This window comes from Oratosquilla oratoria, chromosome 28, assembly GCF_046742065.1.
Source record: "Oratosquilla oratoria isolate Oo_2021 chromosome 28, ASM4674206v1, whole genome shotgun sequence".
NCBI lineage: Eukaryota > Metazoa > Arthropoda > Malacostraca > Stomatopoda > Squillidae > Oratosquilla > Oratosquilla oratoria.
In genome coordinates this window covers 26,780,311-26,799,981 of record NC_134804.1, presented here as the reverse complement: position 1 = coordinate 26,799,981, position 19,671 = coordinate 26,780,311, and the positions used below count along the sequence as shown (strand labels likewise).

Genomic DNA, 19,671 nt, shown 5'->3' with positions numbered 1-19,671 from the left:
AAGACATATGCCCCACAAAAAAAACAACAACAAAAAAACCCTCATTCAATCAGTGAGCATCACACTGGCACAGTTGCATTCTGGACACCAACCTGTACTTAAACAGTGCCAACACAGAACAAGCTTGGTCACACACTCCAACTACCCCAGATGCAACTACCATACAGGGGGCACAAAACAACACATACTATAATAACCCTTACTGCTGCAGGTCTTCTGCAAGAAACCAGGGGCAACAGATTAATTGATTCATCCTCAATTTTTTTTTCTCTGCCAAAACAGTTGAAAGAGAGAAATGTTGGGCCCAGTCTTGGGAATTAGTACCTGCCAAGGTCTACACTTCCTGACAGAGGTGAGCGGGTAGATATGTTTTCAAAATGAGCAGCTGCACTGTCCATTTTGCAGGACCATCACAAGCAGGTACCCATCATTGGTCGATAATATAATCGATGATGATATAATAATAATAATATAATCTATCTATATACCAAGGACATCTTTCCCCATATAAAGGAGGTAGCCAGTCAAGGCCTACACCCACTTCACTCCCATTAATAATAATGGAAAAAAAAAAATAATAATAATAATAATAATAATAATGACGATGATGATGATAATTTAATGTCATGAAACTCCCTCTATCAGGTGGACTTTGTAACATAAAATTTAATGAACTATACCCTTGGTCTGAGTCGCTGACAGCAGGGTTTGAACTGTGTCACTTCAACCTATGCCACAATTAGCAACATTCTAACCCTCTCAGCCAACAAGCAACCATAACAATAATACTAGTATTGATAATAACAATACTCACCTAAAGGTTCTTGTGATTCCTCTGCTTTTGTGTTATCACTACTATGTGCCTCCTCTTCCCTGTCTTGACAGGATACAAGCACACTACTGCAGTTCGTGAGAATCAAACGACCATGAGCAGTATCTTCTGATATTTCTGAAGTGAGTTCTAACCGCCCAAACAGCTCTCCTGGTCTTGCGTACATAGCTGGTGAGGCTGAGGATGTTGTTAGCATGTAACTCTTTGTGAGCTGCAGCTGTGCTTGTAGATTGAAGTGTGCAATAAGATTAAACTGTGCCAACTCCTCAATCAGTAGCAAATCATGGAGCTGACAGTGGTAATTATTTTTGGTCAATTTCTTCTCTAAAGAGGACTGGGTGAAAGTGAAGTTTTTATTGGTTGGAGGTGGATATGTAGCCATGAGCTTGCGTCCTGCTTCGTCTGCTCCAAACTCTTTTGGAACAAATTCAAGAATATCGGAGTTTTCCTCACACCATCGCTCACTTTCCATCAATATTGTATTTCTAGTTTTTTCTAAATTGTCTAACTCCTCCAGTGGGACTACATCCACACAAAAATTCTGCATCAGTACAGGCTCACTACCAATGTCAAATACAACTGCTTGTCGAAATGTACCATATATATCTGTCTTGAAACTAATGGTGACCTTGTACTCAGGGCAATGAGCCACATCAGTGGTAAGTGGATTAGGGTTCAACCATTCCTGACTGTTCAGAGGGTGGTAAGAGGTGTGGATGTGCTTTGGATTGTCAAGCAAGGTGATGGATGTTATCATGAAGTGAGTACGGTGTGTGTCATGTAAGAGGGCCACAACCAAGAGGGGTGATGATGGTCGCAAGTTCAATGTCCACTCATGGTGACTTGGTTTCTGTGAGACCCGCAGATTGGCATCCATACTAAGACTAGTAAGGATGCCATCCATCTGAAAGCAACAAAAATTTTAGTACACTAATACAAATTGAAGTGTTCAAACTATGTATACTTAAACCAGTTAATCCTCATGGGAAATAATTGTAAACCAGTTAATCCTCATGGGAAATAATTGTAACAATCAACTGAACATCTTCATAAATACCTTATCACTCAAAATAGATTCTGGGTGAGTACTCTGTGAGAGACGCTCCAGCAGTTGATCAATATATGTAGCACCACTCATCTGTTTTTCTCGTGCTCTTTCCAACTTCATAGCTCGATACTCAAAACGTTCTTTCCACTCTGAAAGTTCTTCCTCACTGTGTGCTCCAATGCACTGCTCTCCAAGTCGACAAGTGCTAGACTCTAAAAATGTCTTACATATGACATATTCATCTGCACCAAGTCCCCTAGGTGGTGCTCGAAAGGCCCAATCCCTGCCATCATCTGACATGATGACAGTCTGATGTTCCTGGCTCAAACAGTGAGCCTGCAATTCTGTCTTACTTCCGAGTGTAATATTACAGTATGTGCACTGCAACTTCCCAGAGTGCACAGCTTTCCCTTTTTTCTTTGCTGGGGTTGACGACAGTGAACTTTTCTTTTCTTCATCGCTTGTTGAGTGACCAACTTGGGGACTTGGAGCATTGGACAGTTTGGGGCTTCCAGAGTCACTCGAAACAGAGAATTTTGGACTGCTGGACCAAGCTTGGCTGTCCAGCAAGTCATTCCCAGGATCAAACTCTGTTTCATGACTTGACGAGAACTTCTTTGGGGAAGGACCCCTCATAGCATATGTGCTACTTCTGTCCATCATCAAAGTCATATATTATCTCAACAATATTTAAAAAGAGATGTTGTTCTAAAAAAGGAATAAATATTTGCTAAAACAACAAGCAGAGATAATTATCAAAGAAAATTGCAATAAAGTACGAGGGCTAAAAAGTGAGCAAACAAGCAATGGTAGAGACTCTTGAGTGTTTATGGACACATGTAGCACTGGCACCTCAGTGAGCAAACAGTCAATTCTTTCCAAAGTCTTCTCATTACTACAATCTTCTTTCTACTTGTTTTACGAAGCCTGAAAAGACAATAAAATTTATAAGTCTACATGCATTATGAGGTTCAAACACAAGCGTATCACAACATCGTATATTTGGGATCCATATAAAATGGTAATATAAAACTTCAAATACTAATAGTCACTTCAACAATGAGAAAGTATGGCATTTCATACTCTAAAGTTTCATACATAGATGTGAATGTATATACAAGTACTGACTGCACATTATGCAATAGTGATTGCTTGGTTTAATGCAACCATACTTTGGAGAATGTTTTGGGGTACCCCTAAGGACTCCAGCCACACATCATTTGTCTAAGAGTAAAATCTCAACTCATAGAGGAATGATGTTACTTGGACAGAGTGATGTGACTAAAGCACTCTCTGTTCATCTTACAAGAAGTCAAGGCATAAAAGGGTCTGGGAGTAAATCTACAACAACAACCTTAACATCTGGGTCATTAAATGTGAGTGGTTGTCATACAGCGGGATAAAAGAAGAGATTGGCAGTACATTTGTGAGATGGAAGATGGATTTGTTACCATAAAGTGAAACTAAGTTGAAAGGGAGGGGTGATTTTGAGTTTGGGAGTATTTGTGGGGAGAGTGTTGGGAGGTATGAGGGGGCAAAGGAGGGAGGTTCTGCTGACAAAAGAAAAGATAGGAAAGCATGTGGTGGAGTAGAAGGAAGTGTCTTCAAAGTTAATATGGGTGAAAGTGAAAACTGGGATGAGAGATGTGGGTTTTTATGAATGTATATGGACCTGGTAGTGAGAAATGTGAAGAGGAAAGGGAGGCTTTTTGGGTAGACTTAAATGAGTATTTAGTGAGTTTTGGGGAGGAGTGTCACTGTAGTAGTATTGGAAGATGTTAATAACAGAATAGGGGATGAACCAACAGATGTAATAAGAAAGTCTGAAGTGCCAGGTAAGAATCTTAGTAGAAATGACAGAGATGCACTGAAAAAGGGAGTTAATGATAGCAATCACAATATTAAAGAAGAGAACCAAACATAAGTACACATGAGAAAGGACGGTGGATGGAAGGGTAGGTGATAGGGCAGTGGTTCTCAAACTTTACCATGCCAAGGACCCCCCCAGATATTTAAGTCCCATCCGAGGACCCCCAGCCAATCAAAAGTTATTATTACCATACCAAGATACCCATTACATGATTATAATGCAGTAAATTTACTATTTGCATATTCCTACACAAAGAAAGTATAAAAATAAGCATTTAAAATATTTTCAAAATTTTGTTGATTTTCGGTTTAAAAACATTTCCATCTTCAGTTCACACTTTCTGTAAGCATAGAATAAAGCTTGAATGAATATAGATATTAATTAGAAAGAAACAAATGAAATATTATGACATATAAAAATGTAATAGAGAAGTGCTGGCTGATTGCACAAGAAAATATCGATATCACCGACACTATAATGACAGAATCAGTTTTGTATATTTTTATAATTATATAGTTTTTTCTGGATTTTTTTTTTTTTTTCATTGTGTCGTGGACCCCCTAGGACCTTCTCAGGGACCCCCAGGGGTCCGGGGACCCCAGTTTGAGAACCACTGTGATAGGGCATTAATAGACTTATACTGGTATCTAAAGGAAGGACAATTCTGGATGTTCAGGTTTTCAGGAGAGAGTGGAGGATTGTCAGATCATTGTTTGATAGAAGGGAAATCAAAAGTACCACAACCCTTACCCAAAAGTATACCTTCGTATTTTTTCAACAACACAAATTACATATGTCTAACACTCTAAACCCAACACCATAAACCATCACACAAAGGGCTCTGTTCAATGCAATTTATGCAAAAACTGGGCCCACCTCACTCATACATCACTTGTTGACATAAACACCACACAAACACCTAGACCTGTTCCTCATGCCCACCCATAACATTGCCCTCACCTCCCCACCCCCAGCCTACATCCTCACCCATGCCTCACCTCTCTCACCCCCATCCAATTCTCCTCCTAACCCTGATCCTAATGCTCCCTCACACTTTAATCTACACATACACCCAACACCTCAGACATAAAATATCTTCCTACACAGACAACATAACAATTACATTCACACACCAAGATGCAGACAAAGTTGCAGAAATACTACAACACACTCAATACCTGGTTCATTACAAATAGAAAAATAATCCCAACCAAATCTACAGCCACACTTCCCACAAACTGAATAGTGGAACACAAATACATAAAATGCCTCCTTATCAACAACACTTATACCACACATACATATATTGCAGTAATTCATGAGGCACACGTGAAAATAATATGCAGAAAAAACCACTGGGAAATAAGAAGCTTAGTCCGAACGTTTTTGTCTATTTAAGACATTATCGAGGAATACACAATTACAGAGACATAGGTGGATATATATATACATGAAGTAGTAGACAAGCTAGGAACATGGGAAGGACACACAAGATGCTTCATAATCATACATCTCAACCTGATTATGAAGCATCTTGTGTGTCCTTCCCATGTTCCTAGCTTGTCTACTACTTTATGTATATATATATTCATCTATGAGTGGATGGGTGGTGAGATAAACACAGGGAACCGTTTAGGGATTTATTCTGACGTTTCGTCCTTACCAGGACTTCTTCAGAGTACATGCACATTCAAATCATTCACCCCCTAAATACCCGCCGAATCTATCCGCATTCCACCATGATCGACCTGACCTCTCGTCCTCCTGCGCTCTGCCTCGCGAAGTATCAAGCGGCTGGCCGTCTTTGTTAATTTAATAAACCCATCGCGGTGGTTGTTGTTTGGATGGGAAGCGATGTAAGCTGCTTCAGTTATTTTCCTTCTTTTCTTAGGAAGTCCTTTCTGCAGCACCTCTACTTTGTTCCAGTCTGGTAAGTGGCCGTGAGTATCTACATGAACCACTAGCGAGTTTGATACTCGGTGTGCCTTGACGTCATTCCTGTGCTCAATTGTCCGTTTCATATTACCTCGGCTGGTTTCCCCGTAGTAGCTCACAGGACAGTTTCCACACGGTATCTTGTAGATGTTTGCTGGAGAGAGGGTAGAGTACCGGAGGACTGGAGTAGTGCCTGTATAGTTCCTCTTTACAAGGGAAAAGGGGACAAGTGTGAATGTAGTAATTTCAGAGGGATTAGCCTGTTGAGTGTAGTAGGGAAGGCTTATGGGAGAATCTTAATTGAGAGGATTAGGAGAGGAACAGAAGGAGTAATTGGTGAGGAACAGTGTGGATTTAGGACAGGTAGAGGTTGTGTAGATCAGATCTTTGTGGTAAGACAGATATGTGAGAAAGCTATAGGAAAGGGGAAGGATGTTTTTTGGGCTTTCATGGATCTGGAAAAGGCTTATGATAGGGTAGACAGAAAGGCACTGTGGGAGGTTATGCAGATTTATGGGATAGGAGGAAAGCTTTTGGGAGCTGTCAAGAGTTTTTATGTGAGTAGTAGAGCATGTGTTAGGATTGGAAATGGAGAGAGTGAGTGGTTTGAAGTAAAGGTGGGACTTCGTCAAGGATGCGTTATGTCGCCCTGGCTGTTCAACTTATACATGGATGGGGTGGTGCGAGAGGTGAATGCTAGGGTAGTGAGTCAGGGATTGGAGATGGTTAAAGAAAATGGAGAAAAGTGGGAGGTGAGCCAGCTGTTGTTTGCGGACGACACTGCGCTTGTGGCAGGGTCAGAGGAGGGATTGAGGAAGCTGGTGGCAGAGTTTGGGAGAGTATGTGATAGAAGAAAGCTAAAGATAAATGTGGGTAAAAGTAAGGTGATGAGATGTACAAGGGGTGAAAGTGGCAGTAGACTGGAAGTGAACATTAAGGGAGAGCGACTGGAGGAAGTGGATAGTTTTAGATACTTGGGTGCAAGTGTAGCAGGAAAAGGTGGAGTGAAGGTGGAGGTAGAATGTAGATTGAGAGAAGCGAGTAAATGCCTTGGTGGTTTAAAGAGTGTAATGAGAAATAGACATTTAGGAATGGATGCGAAGAGGAGACTGTATGAAGGAGTGATTGTGCCAACAGCACTGTATGGGGCAGAAACGTGGAACATAAGAGAAGAAGAGAGAAGGAGTTTGAATGTGTTTGAGATGAGGTGTCTGAGAAGTATGGTGGGGGTTACTAGGCTAGATAGAGTGAGAAATGAGGAGGTGAGGAGGAGAACAGGGGTGAAAAAGGATTTGGGAGAGAGGGTTGATGAAAGAATATTAGGATGGTTTGGGCACATGGAAAGAATGAGTGAAGAAAGACTAGTAAAAGAGGTATGGAAGGCAGATGTGGAGGGAGTGAACATGAGGGGACGTCCTAGGATGAGGTGGATGGATGGGGTGAAGGGGGCTTTGGGGAAGAGGGGAATGTCTGTTGAGGAAGGAAGGGAGAGGACGGAAGACAGAGGTGAGTGGAGAATGGTTGTATATGGATGATGTTGTGACTGCATGAGGAGGAATGGGCGGGGGGGTGGGGGGGGTAGTATGTGTGAGTAAATTTTGACGCAGCCCGAAGGGATTTCTCCCCGTCCTCCCTTTATATGCAAAGGGGGACGGAGAGGGGGGGTCGCCGATTAAATGAAGCGGCCTTGCTGTGGATGTACTGTGTCTTGCGACACTGCTTCTGACCCAGGGCGGTGGGCAGGGTTCAGGGATGACCCGTCATCCAGATGGTGCTCAGATGAGAGGAAGGGTGGGAGGGGTGTGGAGTGTATTTAGGGATGAAATGGGTGGGAGTGTTTTTATGCCTTTCCCTTTGTGGCTACCTCCCTTGGAAGGGGGAAAAAGCCTTGGTATATGTATGTATGTATCTTGTAGACGACACTGTTTTCTTCCCCATTGGCCACGACTTTATTCTGGTTCTTAACAATGTCTCCTATTTTCGTTCCCGTGCTGATCGCAATCTTGATGCCGGCTCTAGTGAGCAACTGTCCTAACGCACCTGAGTGGCTCGAGTTTGCCACGGACAAATAATCCCTGCTACCATTTTCAGTCACGTCTCCTCTGTTCCTTATGCTTCTTTTTGCTATCTTTAAAGCCTTTTCTCTAAGTCAGTACAACAGCCCTTCCGGATAACAGAGTTTGGTGAAAACGTTGAAAATGTAATCTATTTCATCTTTAACAAATTCTTCACTACAAATGCGGTATGCTCTCAGGAAGAATCCTATTACTACTCCACTCTTTATAAGGAACAGAGGAGACGTGACTGAAAATGGTAGCAGGGATTATTTGTCCGTGGCAAACTCGAGCCACTCAGGCGCGTTAGGACAGTTGCTCACTAGAGCCGGCATCAAGATTGCGATCAGCACGGGAACGAAAATAGGAGACATTGTTAAGAACCAGAATAAAGTCGTGGCCAACGGGGAAGAAAACAGTGTCTTCTACAAGATACCGTGTGGAAACTGTCCTGTGAGCTACTACGGGGAAACCAGCCGAGGTATTAAGAAACGGACAATTGAGCACAGGAATGACGTCAAGGCACACCGAGTATCAAACTCGCTAGTGGTTCATTTAGATACTCACGGCCACTTACCAGACTGGAACAAAGTAGAGGTGCTGCAGAAAGGACTTCCTAAGAAAAGAAGGAAAATAACTGAAGCAGCTTACATCGCTTCCCATCCAAACAACAACCACCGCGATGGGTTTATTAAATTAACAAAGACGGCCAGACGCTTGATACTTCGCGAGGCAGAGCGTAGGAGGACGAGAGGTCAGGTCGATCATGGTGGAACGCGGATAGATTCGGCGGGTATTTAGGGGGTGAATGATTTGAATGTGCATGTACTCTGAAGAAGTCCTGGTAAGGACGAAACGTCAGAATAAATCCCTAAACGGTTCCCTGTGTATATCTCACCACCCATCCACTCATCTGTCTTACATATTTCATTATTCATCTATGTCTCTGTAACTGTGTATTCCTTGATAATGTCTTAAATAGACGAAAATGTTCGGACTAAGCTTCTTATTTCCCAGTGTTTTTTTCTGTACATACATACATACATATATATATATATATATATATTAATGGTATATATGCATACATCATTGAAAATGATGGCTAGTTGTGTGCTAATTATCTTCTTAAGCACAACTAGCCACACACACACACACACAATTTCAACTAACGTAAGGCTTGACGAACGCACTCAAGAAAAGTGCAGATTGTTGAACCCACCGCAAAGAGAAGTGCCTTTTTGTATTTGCAGGGGGGGGGGGAATTGCTCGTGAGGTAGTGGGAAAGTAAGGAAAGAGGAGAGGGGGAGGGATTACTGGGGAAATGGAAGATAATGAGGATGTGGAGGACTTGGCCCAGGCAGACGGGCGGAAGATCAACATGAAACGACCACCGGATGACGAAATGGCAAATAAAAATGTAAAGATTAGAAGTATAGAAAGGAGAAATACAGTAGAAAGTGACGAGAATATGTTCCAGGGATTTAAAGAGGGTGGGGGGGACACAACCCCCCCCAGACTGATAAGACTAGAGGAGAGAGTTGATAAGGTGATCGAGGACTTGGAACGTAAGTTAGGTAATGTAGGCTCCATTCTACAAAGAATTGAAAGATTGGAACAACTAGAGAAGGCTAACAGAAACTTAACTGAAGAAGTAGAGGACCTAAAAAGACAGTTAGGAAATGTAAAGGAGGAGAATGAGAAATTGAAGAAGAATAGTAATGAAAACAGTGAGAAAATAGCTACAGAAGCTAAAAATTGGAGAATAACTCAAGAAGGGAATAAGGTTTCATTCACTGACATAGTCAAACAGCAATTGAAAGAACATAATGAAGACTCAGTTATTAAAGTGATGAGACAGAAGGAGAATATAGTAAGAGAACTAGCTGACAAAAAGAAATGTATAATTATATTAGGAATGGAAGAGAAACATAACCCAGATAGAACCGCAAGAATCAAGGAGGAAAATGAAAGGGTAAGCAGTTTATTAAAATTAGTCCAGGAAGATGAACCAGAAATTATAAAGGAAATTGAGGAAAAATTCAGACTCGGAAAATATAGTACAGATAAGACCAGACCAATTAAGATTAAATTCAGGTCACAAACAACGGCAGAGAAAATTCTATCCAAGACAGGGAAACTAGCAACAAATGATCAATATAAAAAGGTATGGATAAAAAGAGAAATGAATAAGGAGGAAAGAGAGGCAGAAAAGCAGAAAAGAATTGAAGCTAAGGCAAAAAACGAGGAAAGAACGGAGTCAGAGAAAGAGAGATTCTATTGGAGAGTAGTGAACATGAAAATAAAGCAGTTCGACATACTAAAGAAAAACATAAGGGAAACAGAGAACACAATGGAAGTGGCAGAAAACTAAGAGTGTCTTACACAAATATAGATGGATTGATAACAGGATTGAATGAACTGAATGATTATTTGAAAGAAAAAGAACCGGACATAATGGGAATTGTAGAAACAAAATTAAAAGGCCCACTACCACCCAACAGTGTAGGACATGATACATACAATTATTGGATTAGAAACAGAGAGAAAAAACAAGGGGGTGGAGTTATGTTCCTGACAAAGAAGGATATAAACGTGAAAGGTGTCATATATGGAAAGAATACAGTAGAGATGATTATGATAGAAGTGGAAGACCGAGATAAGAAGAGCAGAAAATTTGTGATCAACTATGTGCCTCCGAAAACAGCCTCATGGGAGGAGAATGAACATAAAAGTATGTTAGAGGACACAAAGATAGCATTAACTAAAATAATGGAAGACGGAGGAAGAATAGTTATGATGGGCGACTTTAATTGCAAAGAAATCTGCTGGGAAGAAATGACAGTAAAGAGTGGTGATGACTCATGGGGAAATGCTCTACTTGAGATGATTACTGACCATTCAATGACACAATGGATACAAGAGAACACTAGGTATAGAAATGAAGAAGAACCATCGAGGCTAGACTTAATAATTACATCTGAACCTAGAATAGTGGACAAGATTGAATATAAAACACCAATAGGTAAAAGTGACCACATATTGATTGAACTGGAACTTAATGAAGAAAAATATATGAAAAGAAATGAACAATATAGAAAAGGAAGAATGATGTATGAAAAAACAAACTTTGATAAAATAAGAGAATTCTTCCAACAAGAAAACTGGGAAGAAATATACAAAGAAGAAACATCAGTGGAAGAGAAATGGAATATTTTGACAAAAATTTACAAAGAAGGAGTGGAAAAGTATGTCCCAAGACAAAAACAAGAAAAAGAATATGTAAAATGCTGGTACAACAAAAGTTGTAGGGAGTTAAAAGACAAAAGAGACAAAGCCTGGACCGGATGGAAAAAAGACAGAAGACCTGAAAAATGGAAAATATATACTGGTTATAGAAATGAATATGTACAAAAGTGCAGAGAGGAAAAAAGAAAATATGAAAAAGATGTTATAGAAAAGTGTAAAGATCAACCAAAACTATTCTACAGATTTGTAAACAATAAACTGAAAAACAAACAAGACTTGGAGAAATTAAGACAAGGGGGAGTTGAATACACTGAGGAAATGGAAATGGCAGAAATTATGAACAAACATTTTAAATCAGTGTTTACAAGGGAAAATATACAACCTGAAGAGATTGAGTGGAAGGAAAAAGTCCCCCCTATGGAAGAAATAGAAGTAACGAAGAATGAAATATTGACACACTTGGGTAATTTTGATGTCAGAAAATCGCATGGGCCAGATGAAATAGCAAACTGGATTCTGAAAGAATGTAGGAATGAACTGGCAGACAAAATACATAGCATAATAAGCAGTTCCTTAAAAGAAGGAAAAGTTCCAGAAGATTGGAAAAAAGCAAATATAGTACCTATATATAAAGGAGGAAATAAAGAAGAACCTACCAACTATAGACCAGTCTCTCTAACAAGTACAATAGCAAAAATATGTGAAAGAATTATCAAAAGTAGATGGGTAAAATACTTGGAAAAAAACAACGTACTAAATCCAAGGCAATTTGGATTCAGACAAGGACGATCATGCGTCACCAATTTAATATGTTTCTATTCAAGGCTAATAGATATAATACAAGAAAGAGATGGATGGGCTGATTGTGCATTTCTAGACCTAAAAAAAGCTTTTGACAAAGTACCACATAAGAAGTTGCTTAAGAAATTAGAATATGAAGGAGGAATACAAGGTAAATTGCTAAATTGGATGGAAGACTTTTTGCAAGAAAGAAAAATGCGAGTAGTGATAAGAGATCAGCACTCAAAATGGAATGAAGTAATAAGCGGTGTCCCGCAGGGAACAGTTCTGGCCCCAATAATGTTTGCTATATATATTAATGATATGGATGAAGGAATTGAAAGCTATATGAGCTTCTTTGCAGATGATGCAAAATTACTGAAAAGAGTGAAAACTGAAGAAGATTGTGAATCACTACAGAGAGATCTAAATAAAGTACAAGAATGGAGTAGGAAGTGGGAGATGGAGTTCAATACAAAAAAGTGTAGTATAATGGAATTTGGAAAAAGCAAAAACAGAATAACAGGATCATATAATTTGGGAGAAGAAGGAATAAAAAGAGTAGAAAATGAGAGGGACCTGGGAGTCATTGTTATGAATAATATGTCACCTGAGAAACATATAAATAAGATTTTTGGAGAAACTTATAATTTAATAAGAACAATCAAAGTGGCATTTACATACCTGGATGAAGAAATGGTGAGGAAAATCCTAGTCACCCTGATAAGACCAAGATTGGAATATGCAGCAACGATATGGTCACCAAGTACAAAAAAATGTATAAAAAAACTTGAAAGAATACAAAGAGCAATTACTAAACTGGCACCAACACTCTCAAAACTATCATATGAAGAGAGACTACAAAAACTTAAACTACAGACACTAGAGAAAAGAAGAGAGAGAGGAGATTTGATAGCTATTTACAGAATCATGAAAGGCATAGAAATTACTGATAGAGAGAATCTGATAAAATGGGATGACAGAAATACAAGAGGACACGGAAAGAAAATAAAAAAAGACAACTATAGAAGAGATTTGAAAAAGAACAGCTTTCCTCACAGAGCAATAGACAGTTGGAACAAGTTAGATGAGAAAGTGGTGTGTGTAAAAACAATACATGAATTTAAAAATAGTTTAGATAAAATGAGATATGAAGACGGGACCTCACGAGCATAGCTCCCCTTCCCGTAAAATACAACTAGGTAAATACAACTAGGTAAATACACACACATATATATAAATATATATATATATATATATATATACATATACTGTATATATATATATATATATAGATAGATATATATATATATTGTATATATATTATATAATACATATATATATATATAATATAATATATATAATATATATATATATATATACTGTATATATATATATACTGTATATATATATATATATATATATATATATATATATATATGCACATACACACACAAATTCAAATACTTATTCGCAATAAACATTTACTTCATGTTCATAAAATGTCATGACCCATTTCTCAATCATGCCTATCTCTATTGAAATATTAAATTTCAATGTATTACCCAAATAGGTAATGTTTGAACATTTCTTACACCATTCACTTGCCTTAAGACAGCACACATTGTGCAGGGTAGCATGTGTGAGGGCATCAGTCTAGGTGAAGGAGAGTTGGCACACCTCATCATCATCCTTCCCTCCTGATGTCACCAGGATGCCATAACAACCATCCCAGTCCTGCTGGTAGTTTCTCTGGTGTCTGTGATGGCACTCAAGTCCTTTGCTGTTCCGTTATATTTTTGAAGCAGCACTTTCGAAAACTGAAATGAAAGGAATGAATGAGCAACAGGTTCTAGTTATTAATTAATCACACACTTTATCACATACTCAACCAATACAATATTTTGGATCTGTTGCTGAGACCTGCAGCTCCCAGCAAAAAAAAAATAAATAAATAAAAAAAAAAAAAAAAATATATATATATATATATATATATATATATATATATATATATATATATATATATATATATATATATATATATATATATATATATATCAAATGACTATAATATCTGTAAATATATTCTTTCAAGAACCATCATGAGTACTGTTTTCTATTTCCACTATTTTCATTGGAACCAATGATGGGTACTTTCAGGTGTTGCAACATTTACACCCAACTTAGTGTCATCTGCAAAATTAACTAGGTGAATCACAATTCCAACATCTATATCATTCATGGAGATCAGTGTTGCCCAACCCTGGGGTAAATTACCCCAGTGGGGTAATGGACCCATATTTTTAGGGTAATGGATGTTCTGTGTGAGAAGAGGTAGCCTGACCAAGTCAATCAGTTTAACTCTCTCCAATTACATATTTATATATATATATATATATATATATATATATATATATATATATATATATATATATATATATATATATATATATATATATATATATATATATATATATAAAAATTGCAGATACAATGCAAGCTCAACCCTCACACTGAAGAACCAGAGCAAACATAAAGTGATCACTGAATAATATGTATTATTATTGTTGTATTGAATATTCTGCATTTATGATGGTTGATGTTGATATACATAAAAGTGGAAAAGTTTGCATTTGTGTTGGATCCTTAAATATATACAGCCAATAGTGGGCTATATAGCCCATGCAGTTCATCAGGGGACAGCAAAATAAAACATCTGATATTACCGGGTATATATTCTATGGGGTAATTGATAACTGCGAAATTGAATTTTGGGGTAATCATTTCGAAAGGTTGGGAAACACGGATACAGAGGAAGAGGAGCGAAACCAATACAGATGTGTGGGGTACCTCACTGGTAACAGGTGACCAGCTAAATGATGCCCCATTAATAACTCCATGCTGTCTTCTATCTTTCAACCAGGCTTCAATCCAATTTAACACTGCTCCTCGAAAAGAGAGAGAAAGAGAGAGAGAGAGAGAGAGAGAGAGAGAGAGAGAATTCCAGATGGTTAAAGACTGGATAGCTGGTGTTATATAGCACTTTACAAAATAAAGCTGTAAGACAATAATAACAGGATGCATGAAAACCACTCTATTAGGGCAACTGCAAACAGAAACTAAAGTGCTCCCCAAGTTCACCATATGGAAATAATAGGTACAGAGTCGGGTGAGGGGTTATATACACAATACACACAAAAACATGAAGATCTCAAAGATCTACATGTGTTTGTGAGCTGCAAGACAGACCACCAAACTCAATATTCCACCAACAGATCCACAGAAAAATCCCTCTCAATATAAGTAAGAACGACATTGATATATTTGCATTTTGGACATCATCAAGCATTACAACAGCCATTATCATCATTGCTAGTCCCCATAGTCTCCCTGAGCAAGCTACCATGTAGCCACACTTCCCACTCCAACAACTCTTGTCAGGTTCAATCAATTTGCCACAGTAATTTGGAGTTGATATTCATCAATTATGTTGGTAACAGCTGTTCAGATCATATTATTCTGGTTCACAGATTTGGAATGGGGTTTCTTCAGGGCTGTGAGCAGACCTGAGGTCATCTACATTTAAATGGCCCTTGACAACTTCAGCAATTTCCCTGATGTACTATTTATCCATCCTCATGAGAACTCTAGTCCACCATTTCTGAGTCTTATATTGATCTTGGTCCCCAGCCATACCAGCTGGGGACCATATTTTTCTCATATGTACCAGATTCAATTACATTCCTTTCTAAAAAATAATTTACTCTTTGCCTATGTCTTGGAATCCTTCCAGTCAATATGATAGTCATGATTGGCTTTGTGTTGGAAAACAGCACTGCTTGACCAACTGTTTTTATGCTGTATTTGTGTTGTGAGATCCTGATTTTAATTTAGCTGACTGGCAAATGTAAAACATGTCAGTCTTTAAAAGTAACATTATATACCACACCTAAATTGCTGTGAGGACTGTTTTTTAATATATATATATACATATATGCTAATAAGAACACGGGTACGTGTGTTCACTTATGCAAAGTAGACCACTTGGAAAAAGAAACTAACGAAGCAGAGCGCTTTCGTATATTACATCTTCAGTGCAACAAGTACATAGTGATAGGAATACATAGACAATATATACATGATACAAAGGAACAAGGACAGTTTGAATAAGCGTAGCGACCAATTACCCCCTGGAGAGCGGAAGGTCAATTGTCAATTATCTTACGATGGTCGGGCGACATCAGGTCACAGTCGCCAAGGAGAGCGGAAGGTCATTGTCAATTATCTTACGATGGTCGGGCGACATCAGGTCACAGTCGCCAAGGGTCACTGTTTCTACTACTTATATAGGGCGACATTAAGTCAATTCGTTGGATTACATTTTACCTGATATTATCTTACTAATTTCTTGACAAATGAAATTATCAAGTTTGTACAAGCCTTTATGTAGGTTGGTATTTTGATTACTAGTGGTATGAATCAAACTGCACTCTATTAAATTTCTTGCTATTATGTTGTTGGTATAATAGATTGCCTGGGCATTACCCCCAATCAACTGGATGATTATTTCATTCAATATGCTTGAATATACCACTAAAATGATTGCCATCCCTAACATTTTTCTTGTGTTGTTCAATTCTAATGTTTAAGGGTTTGGCAGTTTGACCTATGTAAAATTGATTACACATTTTGCAAGGACTTTTATAAATGCATCTTTTTTTAATTTCAATACTATTGTTGATAAGTTTATGTTTTACTGTACTATCATGTTTAAAAACTACCTTTACGTTAAATCTTTTTAATAATTCTGTGATACTTAACAAATTTTCTTGAAATGGTAAAATTAAAACATTATGATAATTGAAAGGTGATTTAGGCTGAGGAGTTAAAAATGATTTCCTTGCAAAATTGTAAGCAATAGGGTATTTTAATTCTAGCCCAATGTTAAAAACATTTCTGATTTCTTCATCAATAAATTCAGGACTACAAATACGAAAAGCTCTTAAATACATTGAGGCAAATACTGTACGTTTAATATTATTTGGATGAGAATAATAATAATGAATATATGAACTTACATTGGTTGGTTTACGATATACTTTAAATTTAAGGCTATTGTCATGACGTAGGATAGTGCAATCTAAGAAAGGTAAGGTAAAATTTTTCTCAATTTCTAAAGTAAATTTAATAGAATCAACAAGGGTATTCAACTTAGTTAAAAAATTATGGACATTTTTTTCTTCTGGCCAAAGACATAAAATGTCATCAATATACCTAAGCCAAGGGATGTTAGGGGGGAAGATTGTGCATAATATTTTTGTTTAAAAAAATTCCATGTATAAATTACTTAAAACTGGGGATAAAGGGTTTCCCATACTCATGCCGAATTTTTGGGAATAGAAATTACCATTGAATTGAAACTTACAATCTTTGACACATAATTTAATTAGTTCAATCAATGTAGATGATGGCAATGGAAGAACATGTTTATTAAGTTCATCTTGAAGGTAAAATAATAAATCATTTATGGGAACTTTTGTGAATAAACTGACTATATCAAAACTAACCAATGTAAACTTATAATTAGGTTTAATATTATGGAGTTTGTCTATTAAATCAGAAGTGTTTGTAACATGAGAAGAAGAGATTGTACCTACTAAAGGGCTAAGGATAGTAACTAGCCATTTGGAAAGCTTGTAAGAAGCGGAACCAATTGATGAAACAATAGGTCTAGCGGGGTTGTTACATTTATGAGTCTTAATGAGACCATACATATGTGGCAAAGGGGGACTAATTGAAATGAATTTCTGTAAGAGGTCTCTATTCTTATGAAGCAGTTCTTTTAATTTCTTATTATAATAACTATTAACTGCTTCTGTAGGATTTTTGTTAAGAAGTGTGTAAGTATTGTTATCATCTAATAAATCATTCATTTTTCTAAGATAATCAACCTTGTTTAAAATAACAACTGCATTAGATTTATCTGCTTTAGTGAAATGTAAATGATTATCTTTTTTAAGACTAATAATTGCCTTCTGAACGTTTTCAGAAGGCAATTATTAGTCTTAAAAAAGATAATCATCATAGCTCCTCATGGTTGAAGGGTCATCCCTGTATCCTGCCCACTGCCCTGGGTCAGAAGCAATGCAGCAAGACACAGCACATCCATAGCAAGGCCAATTTATATAATTAGTGACCCCCCTCTCTCCATCCCCTTATGTGGAATACAGAGAAGGCAAGAGAAATCCCTTAAGGATGTGTCAAAATATCATACACACATAACCTTTCTCTACTTCCCCCACATCCCCTGCCACCTCCCTCCCTTGAGTTATAGTATCACCTATACACAGCCATTCTCCACTCATTCCTATCTCCTGCCTTTTCTCTTCCCTGCTCAAAAGACATTCCCCTCTTGTTCAAAGCTCCTTTCACCCTGTTCATTCATCTCATCTTCAGTAGTCCCATCAAGTTCACTTCATCCACCTCTCCCTTCCACACCTTTTACTAACCTTTCTTCACTCATTCTTTCCATGTGTCCAAACCATCTCAATACTCTTTCATCAGTTCTATCTGCCATCTCCTTTTCCAGCTTTGCTCTCCTCATCTCCTCATTTCTCACTCTATCCAACCTTGAAACCACTACCAACCTTCTCAGGCATTTCATCTCGAGCACATTTAAACTTTTCCTCACTTCCTATCTTAATTCCAAGTTTCTGCCCTATTCAGTGTTGTTGGCATAATTACCCCTCACCATAATCTTGTCTTTGTATCCATTCCCAGATCTCTATTCCTCATGACACTTTTTAATCCCCCAAGGCATTTACTTGCTTCTCTCAATTCACAATTAATCTCCATTCATCCAAGTGAATAGTGGATCAAATTGTGGTGTATCATATAAAACATAAAAAAGGCACAACTATGGTAAGAAATATTTACATATACATACATATACCAAAGCCTTTTTCCCCCTTACAAGGGAGGTAGCCAAAATACAAGGCAGAGAAACCACTCCCACCCATTCTATCCCCACATACTCCACTCCCCTCTACCCTCTTATCTTGGCACTTCCTGGATGACAGGTCATCCCTGCATCTTGTCCACTGCCCTGGGTCAGAAGCAGTATCGCAAGACAGAGCACATCCACAGCAAGGCCGCTTTATTAAATTGGTGAGCCCCCCCCGCCCCTCTCTGTCCCCTCATGCAGAAAAGGAGAAGACAGGGAGAATTCCCTTCGGGCTGCATCAATTTATTTTTCACACATACTACCTCACCCACTCCCCCTCATGCATCACAGTATCATCCATACACAACCATTCTCCTCACCCCTATCTTCTGTCCTCTCCTGTCCTTCCTCAACTGACATTCCCCTCTTTCCCAATGCCCCTTACTAGGGTATGAATTAAAAAATCATGAGTATAAACTCAAAGAAATGCTTACCTTTAGAACTTCAGTAGCTTGAAGGGTTTTTTAGAAAAACAATGAAAGCATCCTTCATCTGGAGAAGAAATAATTAAATTAATAAAAAATAATGAATATATATATATTTAAAAAGAATTAATAATTAAACAACAGAAAAATAACAACTGATACACAACTTCTCTAAAATATGGGATTTTTTTTTATGAGGGTATAAACATAAGGAAAAAATGTCATTACTAATTACCACTCTTTATACATCAATATCTTGTGTATCAATTTGTGATCACCAAACCACTTAAAAATACAGTAAAAATTGAAGACAGGATTCTGGTATATATATATATATATACGTATACATATATATGACTTAAGTGGCGTAGGGACCACTGGAGTCTTAGCCTTGAGTACAGTCCTGACTAGTTACACAGGTATGCTTTTACCTTTTAAAAAGCATACCTGCGAAAATAGTCAGGAATAAACTCAAGAC

At 37.9% G+C, this 19,671-nt stretch overlaps 1 protein-coding gene across 2 annotated transcripts in view; it reads right to left on the bottom strand.

Moving 5' to 3' along the window:
* Helz (Helicase with zinc finger) overlaps nt 1–19,263 on the bottom strand; it is an 86,338-nt gene extending 67,075 nt beyond the window's left edge. For both annotated transcript variants that reach the window (XM_076211041.1, XM_076211040.1), the window contains exons 1-4: nt 19,203–19,263; nt 13,374–13,585; nt 1,890–2,807; nt 815–1,736 (exon numbers count right to left, since the gene is read on the bottom strand). In XM_076211041.1, coding sequence (XP_076067156.1) covers nt 815–1,736; nt 1,890–2,552 — 1,585 coding nt within the window. In that variant the 5' untranslated portion in view covers nt 2,553–2,807; nt 13,374–13,585; nt 19,203–19,263. The remainder of the gene's footprint in view (nt 1–814; nt 1,737–1,889; nt 2,808–13,373; nt 13,586–19,202) is intronic.
* Between the last annotated feature and the right edge of the window lie 408 nt (nt 19,264–19,671).